The sequence below is a fragment of the Lampris incognitus genome, chromosome 4 (genome assembly GCF_029633865.1).
Source record: "Lampris incognitus isolate fLamInc1 chromosome 4, fLamInc1.hap2, whole genome shotgun sequence".
NCBI lineage: Eukaryota > Metazoa > Chordata > Actinopteri > Lampriformes > Lampridae > Lampris > Lampris incognitus.
In genome coordinates this window covers 3,504,182-3,521,640 of record NC_079214.1, presented here as the reverse complement: position 1 = coordinate 3,521,640, position 17,459 = coordinate 3,504,182, and the positions used below count along the sequence as shown (strand labels likewise).

The 17,459-nt window shown below is 46.6% G+C and overlaps 1 protein-coding gene across 2 annotated transcripts in view; it reads right to left on the bottom strand.

Moving 5' to 3' along the window:
• cpne7 (copine VII) overlaps positions 1-14,427 on the bottom strand; it is a 103,499-nt gene extending 89,072 nt beyond the window's left edge. For both annotated transcript variants that reach the window (XM_056278127.1, XM_056278128.1), the window contains exon 1: positions 14,254-14,427. In XM_056278127.1, coding sequence (XP_056134102.1) covers positions 14,254-14,427 — 174 coding nt within the window. The remainder of the gene's footprint in view (positions 1-14,253) is intronic.
• Positions 14,428-17,459: the final 3,032 nt, after the last annotated feature.

The following is a 17,459-nucleotide window of genomic DNA, read 5'->3' as shown; positions in this document are numbered from 1 at the left end:
GCTATCTTTTATTGTCTCATTACCATTTTTTGCTACCTCACTTATTTTTACTACCTCACTTATTCTAAATGTTGTTTGTCCTTGTTTTTACCTTTTTCCTTCTCTTTTTAAATCATTTACCTTGTCTTATCTTATCTTCCGCCCCATCCATCAGCTAGCAGGAAAGCATGGCAGCGAGCGGAGCGGTGCCTTGACAGTAGGGAAGGCTCGACGCCGGCAACACCGGGCCGAGTCCTCTCTTCTTCTCTCGTTTAGTCAAGTGTAGTAATTCACAACTAGCGATTAGCAATTTGCTAGCGATTAGCAGCTAGCTAGCGATTAGCAATTTGCTAGCGATTAGCAGCTAGCTAGCGATTAGTCTTCTGACTTGGTAAAAGGAACATTTACTCACACACGAGACAATGACCTCTTTTCACAAAACAAATGCAGGTACAATACAAGCGCTCACCTAGCAGGAAAACATGGCAGAGAGCGGGGATCTGACAACAAGAAAGGCTAGACGCTGGCAACACTTGACTAGGTCGTCTCTCTTCTTCTTCTCTCATTTAGTCAAGTGAACCCGCGAACTCTGTCGCTGTGAGATCCCCACTCTACAGTCGTAAAGCTGAGCTCACGGTCGGGAGTCTTAAAGAGACAGTGTACCTATTAACATGCAATCAACTGACTTAAGTAACTGCTGGGTTACATCCTCCCCCACTTAAAATCTGGCGTCCCCGTCAGTCTGTCTCTCTATGGCATGCATTAAACCTGCAATCTGCTTCTGCAAAGATATTAAAAAACTATACAGCAGTGTTTGATAACCGGGTGGACTGACACTGTGCTGCCTACAAGTAAACCTGAAACCAAGCTGGTAGTCCGGGGGAGCTCACCTCCTCTGTGGGCTACTCTGTGTTTGGGATGGACTATTTTCAGGTTCTGACAACCCTGAGGTGTTTTTACTAAACTCACAGGCATCAGGATTCAAGGAGCTTTGCGACTGAGATTCACTTTGTGTCTCTAACATCTCACTCTCAGAGGCTTGAGATGGCATATAATCAGCTTCCCAGTCCTCTTCTTCCATCAGGGTTGAGAGGTCTCTGTTTTCTCATACCCCCACTTCCCTAATAAATGGGGATTCTTGGACTTCCTGCTCCCCATAAGTTGCCGTGGAAACCTGACTAGGTACACTATGAACAGCATCCTCACTTTGTATTTCCAAATTTGCAGGCAAGAATCCACAAGGAAAGAATATGCAGAACTCTTTCTCTGCCCTCTCCATCCTCATGCCTTACCGCATAGACTGGAATATTCTCATCAAGCTGTATGACCACAATGTGAACAACAGTTTCCCACCTGTCAGAGATTTGTGCTTCCTTCTCAGGCTCAGGTTTCTTACAAGGACCTTGTCACCCACTTCCAGGGGCAGAGTGGTCACTTTGGCATCCTAACATCTTTTGTTCATTAGCTGTCTTCTCTCTGCATTTCTATAAGCTAGTTGGTATGCATGTCTGCGTCTCTTTTTAAGCTCCCATACATAATGTGAATGTGTTGTTGGGTTGTGGCCCTGTGGACTAATGCCAAAACAAAGGACAATCGGAAGGCGGGGCTGTCTTCGAAACATTAGAAAGAAAGGTGCCTCTCCTGTTGAATATTTCTAATACAATTATACGCACGCACTAGGGGCCGGACATACTTCCTCCACTCATCCTTTCTCTTGTCTTCCAGAGTTCCCAGGAGGTCAAGCAAAGCAAGGTCCGGTTAAATTTCTCTGCAGGATTACCTCTTGGGTGGTATGAAGTGGTGCGAGACTTCATCCCAGAAAGTTTACACAACTCTGTCACTACCTCTGACTCAAAACAGGCGCCTTGATCACTGTATTCGGCGAGGAAAACCATAATGACATGAAATTTTCTCACAGCACCATGTCAACAGTCTTAGCTGTCTGATCTTTCATTGGGTACACTTGAGCATACTTTGTAAAGTGATCGGTTATGACCAGTATGTTTCGAGTATCCCTGGAGTCAGGTTCTAAGGTCCGGAAATCCATACAAACGAGTTCAAGGGGGCCACTACCTTTGATATTGACTAGTTTGGCTGCCCTTTGTGCTCTGGCCTTTCTCCTCACACACCTCTCACAGGCTTTACATTTTTCCTCAATGTACTGAGCCATCTTTGGCCAGCAAAAAATAACTCTAGCTAGTTCCAAGGTTCTCTCAAGTCCCATGTGCCTTGTCTCATCATGGTTACCTTGGAAAGCTCTTTCTCTGAAACCACTAGGCATGACAAGTTGATGGAAGGCTTCACCTCTCTGATTAAAAGTTTTGCGGTACAACATCCCATCAACTAAGGTGAGTTTAGATTTCTCTCGCAGGAGTATTCACCACTTCTGGCTGTTTGAGCCGCTTATCTATTGTGTCACTGTCTAGATCACTGGTTAAGATATCTTTAACATGGGCCAGATTTTCATTCTCTCTCTGTAATTGCTGCCAGTCGCCTGTAGATGTTCCTGGGAGTGTTGGCTGGCCTGGTCATTGGAGCGGTTCCTCCAGGTTGTCAGGGACAGCACCCTTGCTACATAAGAGAGTTTCAATGGTAGGTATCTCATACTCAGCATCTGCAATTCCCTCTGAGATTGCAAGGACTTTCACACTGTGACGCATACACAGAGTATCCACAGCGTCTCCATCAAGGACATCAAACTCCTCTGGGGACAAGCCAGCACGATCCATAAGACTGGATATTTTCTGATCCAACTTCACCGGCTCTTCATCCTCCTGAGGCCGACAAGACAACCCATCTGCATCAGCATTAAGCTGTCCAGATTTTTAGTGGACATCAAAGTTGTATACTGATAGGGCAGCAAGCCACCTGGGGCTTGTGGTATCAAGCTTGGCACTTGTGAGGACGTAGGTTAAAGGGTTATTATCAGTCAACACCTTAAAGGTAGCCTCATACAAGTACATTACATTACAGTCATTTAGCTGACGCTTTTATCCAAAGTGACTTACAATAAGTGCATTTAACGTAGGAAATCAGGAGAATTACTAGTCATCAGAGGTCATAAGTTTATCTAAACAAGCATCTAAGAGCAAAACCAGTGCTAAAGTAAAAGCGCAAGAAAGAGATTTTTTTTAAATGGGTGAATACAGTAAGTGCTAAGAACAAGTAACAGGGTAGTCGTTCTTGAAGAGGTGAGTTTTCAACCTGCGCCAAAAGATGGGTAGCGACTCCGCTGTCCTGACATCAGTGGGGAGTTCATTCCACCACTGTGGGGCCAGGACAGAAAAGAGCTGTGACTGGGTCGATCGGCAGCAGGGGCCTCTGAGCAACGGGGCAACCAGGCGTCTCGAGGCAGCAGAGCGAAGTGGTCAGGCGGGGGTGTAGGGCTTGACCATGGCCTGGAGATAGGAAGGAGCTGTTCCTGTCACTGCCCTGTAGGCTAGCACCAGAGTCTTAAACTGGATGCGAGCAGCTACTGGGAGCCAGTGTAGGGACATGAGAAGGGGAGTTGTGTGGGAGAATTTAGGGCGGTTGAACAACAGATGAGCTGCAGCTTTCTGAACAAGCTCCAGAGGTCTGATGGCCGACGCCGGGGTGCCAGCAAGGAGGGAGTTGCCATAGTCTAGCCGGGAGATGACCAGAGCCTGGATGAGCACCTGTGCCATCTCGTCGGTTAGGAATGGACGAATCCTCCTGATGTTACGGAGGAGAAATCTGCAGGAGCGAGCAACTGATGCAACGTTTGCAGCAAATGACAGTTGGTCGTCCAGGATCACAGCCAGATTCCTCGCAGTCCGAGTCAGCGTCACCATGGTGTTGTCAATGGTGATGGTCAGGTCTCGGTGAGGGCAACCTTCCCCGGGAGGAACATCAGCTCTGTCTTGTCCAAACTGAGCTTCGGGTGGTGTGTCACCATCCACTCCGAGATGTCAGTCAAGCACGCAGCAATGTGTGTCTCTACTTGTGTGTCAGAGGGAGGAAAGGACAAGATCAGCTGGGTGTCATCGGCATAACAAGGGTAAGAGAAGTCATGCGAGCGAATAACAGAACCCAGGGATGTCGTGTACAGGGAGAAAAGGAGAGGACCCAGAACCGAAACCTGTGGAACACCTGGTAAAATCACGGACAAATCTCCTATAATATCCATTGAAACCTAGAAATGATCTAAGTTCTCTAAACGTCTGAGGGCGCGGCCATTGCCTGATGGCTGCTATGTTGTCAGGATCAGGCTGGATTCCTTGGGCAGATATCATATTTTGTCTGGAAAATTTTGCATTTAGATGGGGATAATTTAAGCCCAAAGTCTGCAATGCGTTTCAATACTTTCATTAGCCTCTCTTCGTGTTCCTCTAGCAAGTCTGAAAAGGCTATTAGGTCACCGAGAAAAGTAATAACTTCCTGAAGGTTTAATCCAGCCATTACTTTCTCCCTAGTCCGTTGAAATGTTTCTGGTGAATTGCTCAGGCCCTGTGGCATTCTCCGAAATTGCCATGTACCAAAGGGGATGGTAAACGCTGTCTTGGGCCGGTCAGATGGCTCCACCTCCAGCTGATACTACCCACTTTTAAGATCGAGGACAGTGAACCATTTTGAGCCCGACAGTAATGTGAATATCTTTTCAATAGGAGGCAAAGGATAGACATCCTTTTTAGTGAGGATGTTCAGCCCTCAATAGTCTACAACCATTCGCAGGTCCCCATTTTTCTTTTGAACAAGCACAATTGGAGAGGCATAAGGACTAATAGATTCCTCTATAACGCCTGCTGCGAAAAGACAGAGTGCGCCTGTAGAGTTTTAACATCTGACGAGGCGTTAAGAGCAGAGGGTGCTACTGGTATAGCCCAGTCAGTAGGCGAACGCTCTGCAATGACGATCTTGGGACAGTGAGGAGTTTCACCATGGGGACGTAGCGCGTGGGAGGATCTCGCCAGTCTCCCCTCCCCAATTCCCCATTCCCCCGAACAGGTACCCCGACCGACCAGAGGAGGCGCTAATGCAGTGACCAGGACACATACCCACATCTGGCTTACCACCCACAGACACGGCCAATTGCGCCTGTAAGGATGCCCGACCAAGCCAGAGGTAACACAGGGATTCGAACGGTGATCCCCGTGTTAGTAGGCAATGGAATAGACCACTCTGCTACCTGGACGCCTCTGTTCATAGACTTTAGTTCCGCCTTCAACTCCATCAACCCACTCAAGCTCTTTACCATACTCTTTGATGAAAACTGACCCAGCTGTATGCCACTGGATTCAGAGCTTCCTGTGGAACAGGCCACAGAGGGTAAAGGTTAATAACCTAACCTCACACCCTCTTACCCTCAGTACAGGTACACCTCAGGGCTGTGTTCTCTCCCCGTGGCTATTCTCACTTTACAATACCCACTTTACATCCACGGCCAGTTCTGTGAATACGCAGATGACACAACTGTTGTAGGCCTCATCTCCAACAAAGATGAAACCCAGTACCGCACGGAAGTAGACCAAGCTGTCACTTGGTGTGCAAACAACAACCTTCTGCTTAATACAGCCAAAACCCAAAAACTCGTAATTGACTTCTGATTCATGCCGAATCCCAAAACGTCCATGAACGGAGACCCGGGGGCGTCCGGTTGGCGTAGCGGTCTATTCCATTGCCTACCAACACGGGGATCACTGGTTCGAATCCCTGTGTTACCTCCGGCTTGGTCGGGCGGAGGTAACACCATTGGCGTGTCTGCGGGTGGGAAGCCGGATGTGGGTATGTGTCCTGGTTGCTGCTCTAGCGCCTCCTCTGGTCGGTCGAGGCACCTGTTCAGGAGGGAGGGGGAACTGGGGGGAATAGCGTGATTCTCCCACGCGCTACGTCCCCCTGGTGAAACTCCTCACTGTCAGGTGAAAAGAAGCAGCTGGCGACTCCACATGTATCGAAGGAGGCATGTGGTGGTCTGCAGCCCTCCCCGGTTCGGCAGAGGGGGTGGAGCAGTGACCGCGGACGGCTCAGACAGCGGGGTGATTAGCTAGGTAAAATTGAGAAGAAAAGTGGGAAAATCCAAAAAGAAATGAACGGAGACCCCATCACCAAAAAAAGAAGGACAGGATTAGGAACGAGTATATTAGAGGGACCGCTCAGGTTGGACGGTTTGGAGACAAAGCAAGGACATGGACATGTGTGGAGGAGAGATGCTGGGTATATTGGGAGAAGGATGCTGAATATGGAGCTGCCAGGAAAGAGGAGAAGAGGAAGGTCAAAGAGGAGGTTTATGGATGTGGTGAGAGAGGACTTGCAGGTGGCTGGTATGACAGAGGAAGATACAGAGGACAGGAAGAAATGGAAACGGATGATCCGCTGTGGTGACCCCTAACAGGAGCAGCCGAAAGTAGTAGTAGTAGTAGTAGTAGTAGACCCCATCACCACCACTGACTCTTTTAAATTTCTTGGAACATACATCAGCAAAAGCCTGAAGTGGAAAATCAACACTGAACACATCACTGCAAAAGCCCAACAACCACTTTACTTTCTTAGGCAGCTTGAAAAATACCAGATCAAACATCAACTGCTCATTCTGTTTTACTCAGCCATGATCGAGTCCATCATAACATCTTCTATTACAGTATTACAGTATGGTACGGCAGCACGAACAGTCAAACACAGAAAAAACTGCAACAGATTGTCAACAAGATATCCAAAATCATAGACAACCCACTCCCCTCAGTTGACTCTCTACATACTAACCGGACTGTAGAGCGAACAAAGAAGATCATCTCTGGCCCCTCACATCCTGCTCATCACCTCTTCCAGCTCCTTCATTACATTACATTACATTATAGTCATGTAGCCGACACTTTTATCCAAAGCGACTTACAATAAATGCGTAATTTAACGTAAGAAATCAGGAGAACTACTAGTCATCAGAGGTCATAAGTGCATCTAAACAAGCATCTAAGAGCAAAACTGGTGCTAAAGTAAAAGCGCAAGAAAGAGGTTTTTTTTAAATGAGTGAATACAATAAGTGCTAAAAGCAAGTAACAGGGTTGTAGTTCTTGAAGAGGTGAGTTTTCACCCTGCGCCGAAAGATGGGCAGCGACTCTGTGTCCATGGATGGATCCACCCATCCTGATGTGTCATCAGGACAGAGGAAGGAGGACAAGGAGACTTGGTGGTGGAATGAGGAAGTACAGCAAAGTATAAAGACGAAAAGGTTGGCAAAGAAGAAGTGGGATAGTCAGAGAGATGAAGAAAGTAGACAGGAGTATAAGGAGATGCAGCATAAAGCGAAGAGAGAGGTGGCAAAGGCAAAGGAAAAGGCGTATGGTGAGTTGTATGAAAGGTTAGACACTAAGGAAGGAGAAAAGGACTTGTACCGATTGGCTAGACAGAGAGACCAAGCTGCAAAGGATGTGCAGCAAGTTAGGGTGATCAAGGATAGAGATGGAAATGTGCTGACAAGCGAGGAGAGTGTGCTAAGAAGGTGGAAGGAGGACTTTGAGGAGCTGATGAATGAAGAAAATGAGAGAGAGAGAATGTTGGATGATGTAGGGATAGTGAATCAGGAAGTGCAGTGGATTAGCAAGGAGGAAGTGAGGGCAGCTATGAAGAGGATGAAGAGTGGAAAGGCAGTTGGTCCTGATGACATACCTGTGGAGGCATGGAGATGTTTAGGAGAGATGGCAGTGGGGTTTTTAACTAGATTGTTTAACACAATCCTGGAAAGTGAGAGGATGCCTGAGGAGTGGAGAAGAAGCATACTGGTACCGATTCTCAAGAACAAGGGCGACGTGCAGAACTGTAGCAACTACAGAGGTATAAAGTTGATCAGCCACAGCATGAAGATATGGGAAAGAGTAATAGAAGCTAGGTTAAGAGGAGAGGTGATGACCAGTGAGCAGCAGTATGGTTTCATGCCATGAAAGAGCACCCAGATGGGATGTTTGCTTTGAGAGGGTTGATGGAGAAGTGTAGAGAAGGCCAGAAGGAGTTACGTTGTGTCTTTGTAGATTTAGAGATAGCATACGACAGGGTGCCGAGAGAGGAGGTGTGGTATTGTATGAGGAAGTCAGGAGTTGCAGAGAAGTATGTAGGAGTGGTGCAGGATATGTATGAGGGAAGTGTGACAATGGTGAGGTGTGTGGTTGGAATGACAGATCGGTTCAAGGTGGAGGTGGGATTACATCAAGGATCGGCTCTGAGCCCTTTCTTGTTTGCAATGGTGATGGACAGGTTGACGGACAAGATTAGGCAGGAGTCTCCGTGGACGATGATGTTCGCAGATGACATTGTGTCTGTAGTGACAGTAGGGTGCAGGTTGAGGAGAGCCTGGAGAGGTGGAGGTATGCACTGGAGAGAAGAGGAATGAAAGTCAGTAGGAGCAAGACGGAATACCTATGCGTGAATGAGAGGGAGGACAGTGGAATGGTGAGGATGCAAGGAGTGGAGGTGATGAAGGCGTTTGAGTTTAAATACTTGGGGTCAACTGTCCAAAGTAACGGGGAGTGCAGGAGAGAGGTGAAGAAGAGAGTGCAGGCAGGGTGGAGTGGGTGGAGAAGAGTGTCAGGAGTAATTTGGGACAGAAGGGTACCAGTAAGAGTTAAAGGGAAGGTTTACAAGATGGTAGTGAGACCAGCTATGTTGTATGGTTTGGAGACAGTGGCACTGACGAAAAGACAGGAGGAGGAGCTGGAGGTGGCGGAGGTGAAGATGATAAGATTTTCACTGGGAGTAACGAAGAAGGACAGGATTAGGAATGAGTATATTAGAGGGACAGCTCATGTTGGATGGTTTGGAGACAAAGCAAGAGAGGCAAGATTGAGATGGTTTGGACATGTGTGGAGGAGAGATGCTGGGTATATTGGGAGAAGGATGCTGAATATGGAGCTGCCAGGGAAGAGGAGAAGAGGAAGGCCAAAGAGGAGGTTTATGGATGTGGTGAGGGAGGACATGCAGGTGGCTGGTGTGACAGAGGAAGATGCAGAAGACAGGAGGAAATGGAAACGGATGATCCGCTGTGGCGCCCCCTAATGGAAGCAGCCGAAAGTAGTAGATCCATCCATCCATCCATCCATTGTCCAAACCGCTTATCCTGCTCTCAGGGTCGTGGGGATGCTAGAGTCTATCCCAGCGGTCATTGAGCAGCAGGCGGGGAGACACCCTGGACAGGCCGCCAGGCCCCATCATACAGGGCCCACACACACACACACACACACACACACATATATATATATATACACTCACTGGCCACTTTATTAGGTACACCTTGCTAGTACCGGGTTGGACCCCCTTTTGCCTTCAGAACTGCCTTAATCCTTCGTGGCATAGATTCAACAAGGTACTGGAAACATTCCTCAGAGAGTTTGGTCCATATTGACATGATAGCATCACGCAGTTGCTGCAGATTTGTCGGCTGCACATCCATGATGCAAATCTCCCGGTCCACCACATCCCAAAGGTGCTCTATTGGATTGAGATCTGGTGACTGTGGAGGCCATTTGAGTACAGTGAACTCATTGTCATGTTCAAGAAACCAGTCTGAGATGATTCGAGCTTTATGACATGGCGCGTTATCCTGCTGGAAGTAGCCATCAGAAGATGGGAACACTGTGGTCATAAAGGGATGGACATGGTCAGCAACAATACTCAGGTAGGCTGTGGCGTTGACACGATGCTCAATTGGTACTAAGGGGCCCAAAGTGTGCCAAGAAAATATCCCCCACACCATTACACCACCACCACCAGCCTGAACCGTTGATACAAGGCAGGATGGATCCATGCTTTCATGTTGTTGATGCCAAATTCTGACCCTACCATCCGAATGTCGCAGCAGAAATCGAGACTCATCAGACCAGGCAACGTTTTTCCAATCTTCTATTGTCCAATTTTGGTGAGCCTGTGCGAATTGTAGCCTCAGTTTCCTGTTCTTAGCTGACAGGAGTGGCACCCGGTGTGGTCTTCTGCTGCTGTAGCCCATCTGCCTCAAGGTTCGACGTGTTGTGCGTTCAGAGATGCTCTTCTGCATACCTCGGTTGTAATGAGTGGTTATTTGAGTTACTGTTGCCTTTCTATCAGCTCGAACCAGTCTGGCCATTCTCCTCTGACCTCTGGCATCAACAAGGCATTTTCGCCCACAGAACTGCCGCTCACTGGATATTTTCTGTTTTTCGGACCATTCTCTGTAAACCCTAGAGATGGTTGTGTGTGAAAATCCCAGTAGATCAGCAGTTTCTGAAATACTCAGACCAGCCCGTCTGGCACCAACAACCATGCCACGTTCAAAGTCACTTAAATCACCTTTCTTCCCCATTCTGATGCTCGGTTTGAACTGCAGCAGATCGTCTTGACCATGTCTACATGCCTAAATGCATTGAGTTGCTGCCATGTGATTGGCTGATTAGAAATTTGCGTTAACGAGCAGTTGGACAGGTGTGCCTAATAAAGTGGCCGGTGAGTGTGTATATATACATACATACATACATACATACATACATACATACATACATACATACATACATACATACATACATACATACATACATACATACATACATAAATTATGTGAACCGCTAATCCTGATCTCAGGGTTGTAGGGATGTGTGTGTGTGTGTGTGTGTGTGTGTGTGTGTGTGTAGGAAAAAATCTCCCTATAATCCCCCTAGATATGTATGTATATATATGTTTGTGTGTCTTATATATATATATATATATATATATATATATTTGTGTGTGTGTGTGTGTGTGTGTGTGTGTGTGTGTGTGTGTGTGTGCGCGTGTGTGTGTTTATATATTGGGCATCACTGTTCTGAGAAGAACAGTGATTCCGCTCCTCATTTGTTGAGCACTCACAACAACATTTCAGAAAAAAACGCTATATAGATAGATAGATAGATAGATAGATAGATAGATAGATAGATAGATAGATAGATAGATAGATCTATCTATATACGTATATCTATAAATATATCCTCATGAGGAAAATTAGGTGGAATATTATGAACTGGAGGTGTAAAGAGGAATGGATGGGTTGAAATTGGCTGTAGTAATATTTCAGCATTAGCATAAAAGCATTGTCGTGTAGTGTAGTGTAGTGTAGTGCAGTGTAATGTAGTGCAGTGTAATGCAGTTCAGTGTAGTGCAGTGCAGTGTAGTGCAGTGCAGTGCAGCGCAGTGCAGTGCAGTTCAGTGTATTGCAGTGATGTGTCGTGTCGTGTCGTGTCGTGTCGTGTCATGTAGTGCAGTGTAGTGTAGTGCAGTGTAATGCAGTTCAGTGTAGTGCAGTTCAGTGTAGTGCAGTGCAGTGTAGTGCAGTGTAATGTAGTGCAGTGCAGTGTAGTGCAGTGCAGTGCAGCGCAGTGTATTGCAGTGATATGTCGTGTCGTGTCGTGTCATGTCGTGCAGTGTAGTGTAATGCAGTGCAGTGCAGTGTAGTGCAGCGCAGCGCAGTGTAGTGTAGTGTAATGCAGTGCAGTGCAGTGCAGTGCAGCACAGCGCAGCGCAGTGCAATTCAGTGTAGTGTAGTGTAGTGTAGTGTAGTGTAGTGTAGTGTAGTGTAGTGTAGTGTAGTGTAGTGTAGTGTAGTGTAGTGTAGTGTAGTGGCCACGCTGCTTACTTTCATCAGGTGTACTGGGGAGTGCAGTCCTAATAGAAAAGTATGTGAGATATTCAAAATGGTGCCGCTCCTTCACTACTGGCAGTGTTAAAAGTCTCCTCACATCCAGTATTCCTACACATATGTGCATTCATTTTCTCACACACAGCACCCAAACCGTAAGTTAATGACAAATCCACAGCTGTGTGCTCAGCCCTACCAGGCCTCACCAGTAGTATATAGTATTATAACTAGCACGCCATGACAGCACGTGGCAGTCTCACATTCACACTGGCTGAACCATTTCACCGGCCGGGTTCAGTGAGTATTATAGCTAATTATCACCTCCTAGAGCAGGACAGGAGGGAGTGTGTCTGGTGAATTGTCTGTGTCGGCCTATCTTACATTCCCCTTCACAAACTGCACGTCTTCATTAACTGAGACACAGGAGAGCTGTTGCCTACGCTCCCCGTCAGCCCGGGACTCAGCAAGGATGGAAACATGGATGACAACACAACACACAAAAACGGATTTCATCATGTCATCACAACACACTGCAGATAGGACAGGTCAACACGCTGCAGATAGGACAGGTCAACACGCCGCAGATAGGACAGGTCAATACGCTGCAGATAGGACAGGTCAACACACTGCAGATAGGACAGGTCAACACGCCGCAGATAGGACAGGTCAACGCGCCGCAGATAAGACAGGTCAACACGCTGCAGATAGGACAGGTCAACACGCCGCAGATAGGACAGGTCAACACGCTGCAGATAGGACAGGTCAACGCGCTGCAGATAGGACAGGTCAATACGCCGCAGATAGGACAGGTCAACATGCTGCAGATAGGACAGGTCAACGCGCCGCAGATAGGACAGGTCAACGCGCCGCAGATAGGACAGGTCAACGCGCCGCAGATAGGACAGGTCAACGCGCCGCAGATAGGACAGGTCAACACACTGCAGATAGGACAGGTCAACACACTGCAGATAGGACAGGTCAACACACTGCAGATAGGACAGGTCAACACCCTGCAGATAGGACAGGTCAACGCGCCGCAGATAGGACAGATCAACACACTGCAGATAGGACAGATCAACATACTGCAGATAGGACAGGTCAACATGCTGCAGATAGGACAGGTCAACACACTGCAGATAGGACAGGTCAACACCCTGCAGATAGGACAGGTCAACATGCTGCAGATAGGACAGGTCAACACCCTGCAGATAGGACAGGTCAACGCGCTGCAGATAGGACAGGTCAACACACTGCAGATAGGACAGATCAACATACTGCACAATGTAGTACGGTGATTCACCTGACCTACATGTCTTTGGACTGTGGGAGGAAACTGGAGCACCCGGAGGAAACCCATGCAGACATGGGGAGAACATGCAGACTCCACACAGAGGACGACCCGGGTCCACCCCCTAGGTTGGACTACCCCGGGGCTCGAACCCAGGACCTTCTTGCTGTGAGGCGGCCATGCTAACCACTGCGCCACCATGGCCTAATAATATAATATAATATAATATAATGCAATATAATATAATACAATATAATATAATGTAATGTAATGTAATATAATATAATACAATACAATATAATGTAATACATAATATAATATAATATAATGTAAAGTAATATAATACAATATAATATAATGTAACGTAATATAATATAATGTAATGTAATATAATATAATACGATATAATGTAATATAATATAATACAATACAATACAATATAATATAATGTAATGTAATATAATATTATGTAATGTAATATAATGTAATATAATATAATATATATTATAATATAATATTCTATAGGATGAACAAAGTATTGTGATTAAAGTGTGGTGTTTGTCTGGTTCAGAAAGCCAGAGTCTAAAAGCTGCTGCAGAGTCACCGAACCCAAATCTGCTACCTGTGCTCCGGCAGGTTCTCTGTCCAGACACGGGTGCCGGGATGAATGAAGTGAGAGTAACAAGTCTTTCCTAAGTATGACGTCACACACACCGCCTGGCCTCGTCTTTCAACCCACAGACACGCTTTTCAGCAAATGTTTGGTTGTTTTACTTCGATGAGAGTTCGGCCTTGAGCTGACGGATACATGGAAGTAGTCCTGAGTCCTGACCCCTCTTGCTGGCCCACAGCAAAAGGGCTTATGAGGCTCTTCTTCTACTATTCTGAAGTCCTCCAGACACCTTCGGTTAAACCCCATCATGAATATTTTCCACTTTGGGGAAGTAAAGAAGGTAGTTAATGATGGCTATGTGACACTTAGCTCGTTAGGTCGTTTCTGACTCTTTTGTAGCTCGTTTAGATAAACGCCTCTGCTAAATGAATAAATGTAAATGCAGTGAGGCCCGGCGGCCTGTCCAGGGTGTCTCCCCGCCTGCCGCCCACTGACTGCTGGGATCGGCTCCAGCATCCCTGCGACCCTGAGCAGGATCAGCGGTTTGGATGATGGATGGATGGATAAATGCAATGAGTGGGGTATGAGTTAAAGGCTGTGTAACATCTCTGAACTACTGCTACCGATAGTGTCAGTTCTACAAGACAGCACATTGAGACAATGGTCCACATGGTCCTGCAGCACTCTGACCTGCCTCTGTCTCTGAAATGCAAACTGGCCTTGCCTTCCTGCACGGGAATCAGCAACTGAAAAGAAAAGAAAAGAAATAAAAGGGAAGCGGGGTCTGACCTCCGTCCACTGTCCTTGGGTCTGCACCATCAGGATGACGCAGGGGTCGGACTTGTTCAGCGTGTCCCGGTCCAGCAGGGCTTTACACGACAAGCGCAGCTCCACTTTAGACACGCAGGCAGCTGGACCACTGAGGCTGGCGGCCGGGGAGCTGGCCTCCTGGATGTCGTTCATCCTGGATCAGACGAGACGAGCTGCCAACCAGAGGGAGGCGATGCTGCTGAAGATGGACCTTTAAACACGGACTGATGCTGAAAATCACACACACACACACACACAGGACATATGTATACTGTGGCTGGTACATTACAAGTCATCGTTTCATCCAGACGTCAGTATAGAAAACTACTCTCTGATTTGGTTGTAGCAGAGCTCCAGAAACACATCTACTGCACATCTACTGTACATCTACTGCACAACTACTGTACATCTACTGTACATCTACTGTACATCTACTGTACATCTACTGCACAACTACTGGACATCTACTGCACATCTACTGCACATCTACTGTACATCTACTGTACATCTACTGCACAACTACTGTACATCTACTGTACATCTACTGTACATCTACTGCACAACTACTGTACATCTACTGTACATCTACTGCACATCTACTGCACATCTACTGTACATCTACCGTACAACTAGTGCACATCTACTGCACATCTACTGTACATCTACTATACATCTACTGTACATCTGCTTTACAGCTACCGTACATCTAATGTACATGTACTGTGCATCAACTATACATCTACCATACAGTTAATAATAATAATAATAATAATAATAAATTAAATGTATATAGCGCTTTTCTAATACTCAAAGTGGCTTTACAATAAACGGGGGGAAACAAGACTACAGATAAACATAACGCAGACATACAGGGGTGGATGGGAAGGGGGGCAGACATACAGGGGTGGATGGGAAGGGGGGCTACGAGAGGGAGAAGACATACAGGGGTGGATGGGAGGGGGGGGCAGACATACAGGGGTGGATGGGAAGGGGGCTACGAGAGGGAGAAGACATACAGGGGTGGATGGGAGGGGGGGGCAGACATACAGGGGTGGATGGGAAGGGGGGCTACGAGAGGGAGAAGACATACAGGGGTGGATGGGAAGGGGGCTACGAGAGGGAGAAGACATACAGGGGTGGAGGGGAAGGGGGCTACGAGAGGGAGAAGACATACAGGGGTGGATGGGAAGGGGGGCTACGAGAGGGAGAAGACATACAGGGGTGGATGGGAAGGGGGGCTACGAGAGGGAGAAGACATACAGGGGTGGATGGGAAGGGGGCTATGAGAGGGAGAAGACATACAGGGGTGGAGGGGAAGGGGGGCTACGAGAGGGAGAAGACATACAGGGGTGGAGGGGAAGGGGGGCTACGAGAGGGAGAAGACATACAGGGGTGGATGGGAAGGGGGGGGCAGACATACAGGGGTGGAGGGGAAGGGGGCTACGAGAGGGAGAAGCGGCAGCCACACACGGCGCCGGCAGCACTCTCCTACTTGGACAGATAGAAAAGGGCAAGAAAAACAAACATCGTAAATCACAGACGAGGTCTGAAGAGGTGAGTCCCGACCGATGACCTGAATGTGGGCAGCCCGCAGCAGGGTCTGATGCACTTGGGGAGGGAGCTGAGGGAGGGGGCAGGTCGAGCGCTCAGTCCCCAGCCTGCCCCAGACCAGGGGCGGCTGAGTGGACAGGGGGGGGGGGGCACGAGAAGGCAATGGAGAAAAGGTGTGTCTTGAGACGGGATTGGAAGAGTGGGAGGGATTCTGAGTCTCTAATGATTTGGGGGAGTGAGTAGATATAGTACAGTTACCGTACTTCTGCCATACAGTTACCGTACACCCAATATACATGTACCGTACATCTACTATACATCTACCATACATCTACTGTACATCTACTATACATCTACTGTACATCTACCGTACATGTACCATACAGTTACCGTACTTCTGCCATACAGTTAACGTACACCCAATATACATGTACCGTACATCTACTGTACATCTACCATACATCTACTTACATCTACTGTACATCTACCGTACATGTACCATACAGTTACCGTACTTCTGCCATACAGTTAACGTACACCCAATATACATGTAACATACATCTACTATACATCTACTACACATCTACTGTACATCTACTATACATCTACTGTACATCTACCGTACATGTACCATACAGTTACCATACACCCAATATACATGTACCGTACATCTACTGTACATCTACCATACATCTACTTACATCTACTGTACATCTACCGTACATGTACCATACAGTTACCGTACTTCTGCCATACAGTTACCGTAGACCCAATATACATGTACCGTACATCTACTATACATCTACTACACATCTACCGTACATGTACCATACAGTTACCATACATCTAATACACATGTACCATACATCTACCATACATCTAATGTACATCTACCATTCATCTACCATACATCTACCATACATCTAATGTACATCTACCATACATCTACCATACATCTACCACACATCTATTGTACATCTACCATTCCTCTACTATACATATACCTTACATCTACCATACATCTACCATACATCTAATGTACATCTACCATACATCTACCATACATCTAATGTACATCTACCATACATCTACCATACATCTAATGTACATCTACCATTCCTCTACTATACATATACCATACATCTACCATACATCTAATGTACATCTACCATACATCTACTATACATCTAACATACATTTACTGTACATCTACCATACAGTTACCGTAATTCTGCCATTACCGTACACCCAATATACATATACCGTACATCTACTATACATCTATTGCACAGCTACCATACATGTACTTTACAGCTAACATACAGTTAACGTACATCTAATCTACATGTACCATACATTTACTGTACATCTACTGTACATATATTGTACATCTACCGTACATCTACTGTACATCTACTGTACATCTACTGTACATATATTGTACATCTACTGTACATCTACCGTTCATCTACTGTACATGTACCGTACATCTACTGTACATCTACTGTACCTATATTGTACATCTACCGTTCATCTACTGTACATGTACCGTACATCTACTGTACCTATATTGTACATCTACCGTTCATCTACTGTACATGTACCGTACATCAACTGTACATCTATTGTACATC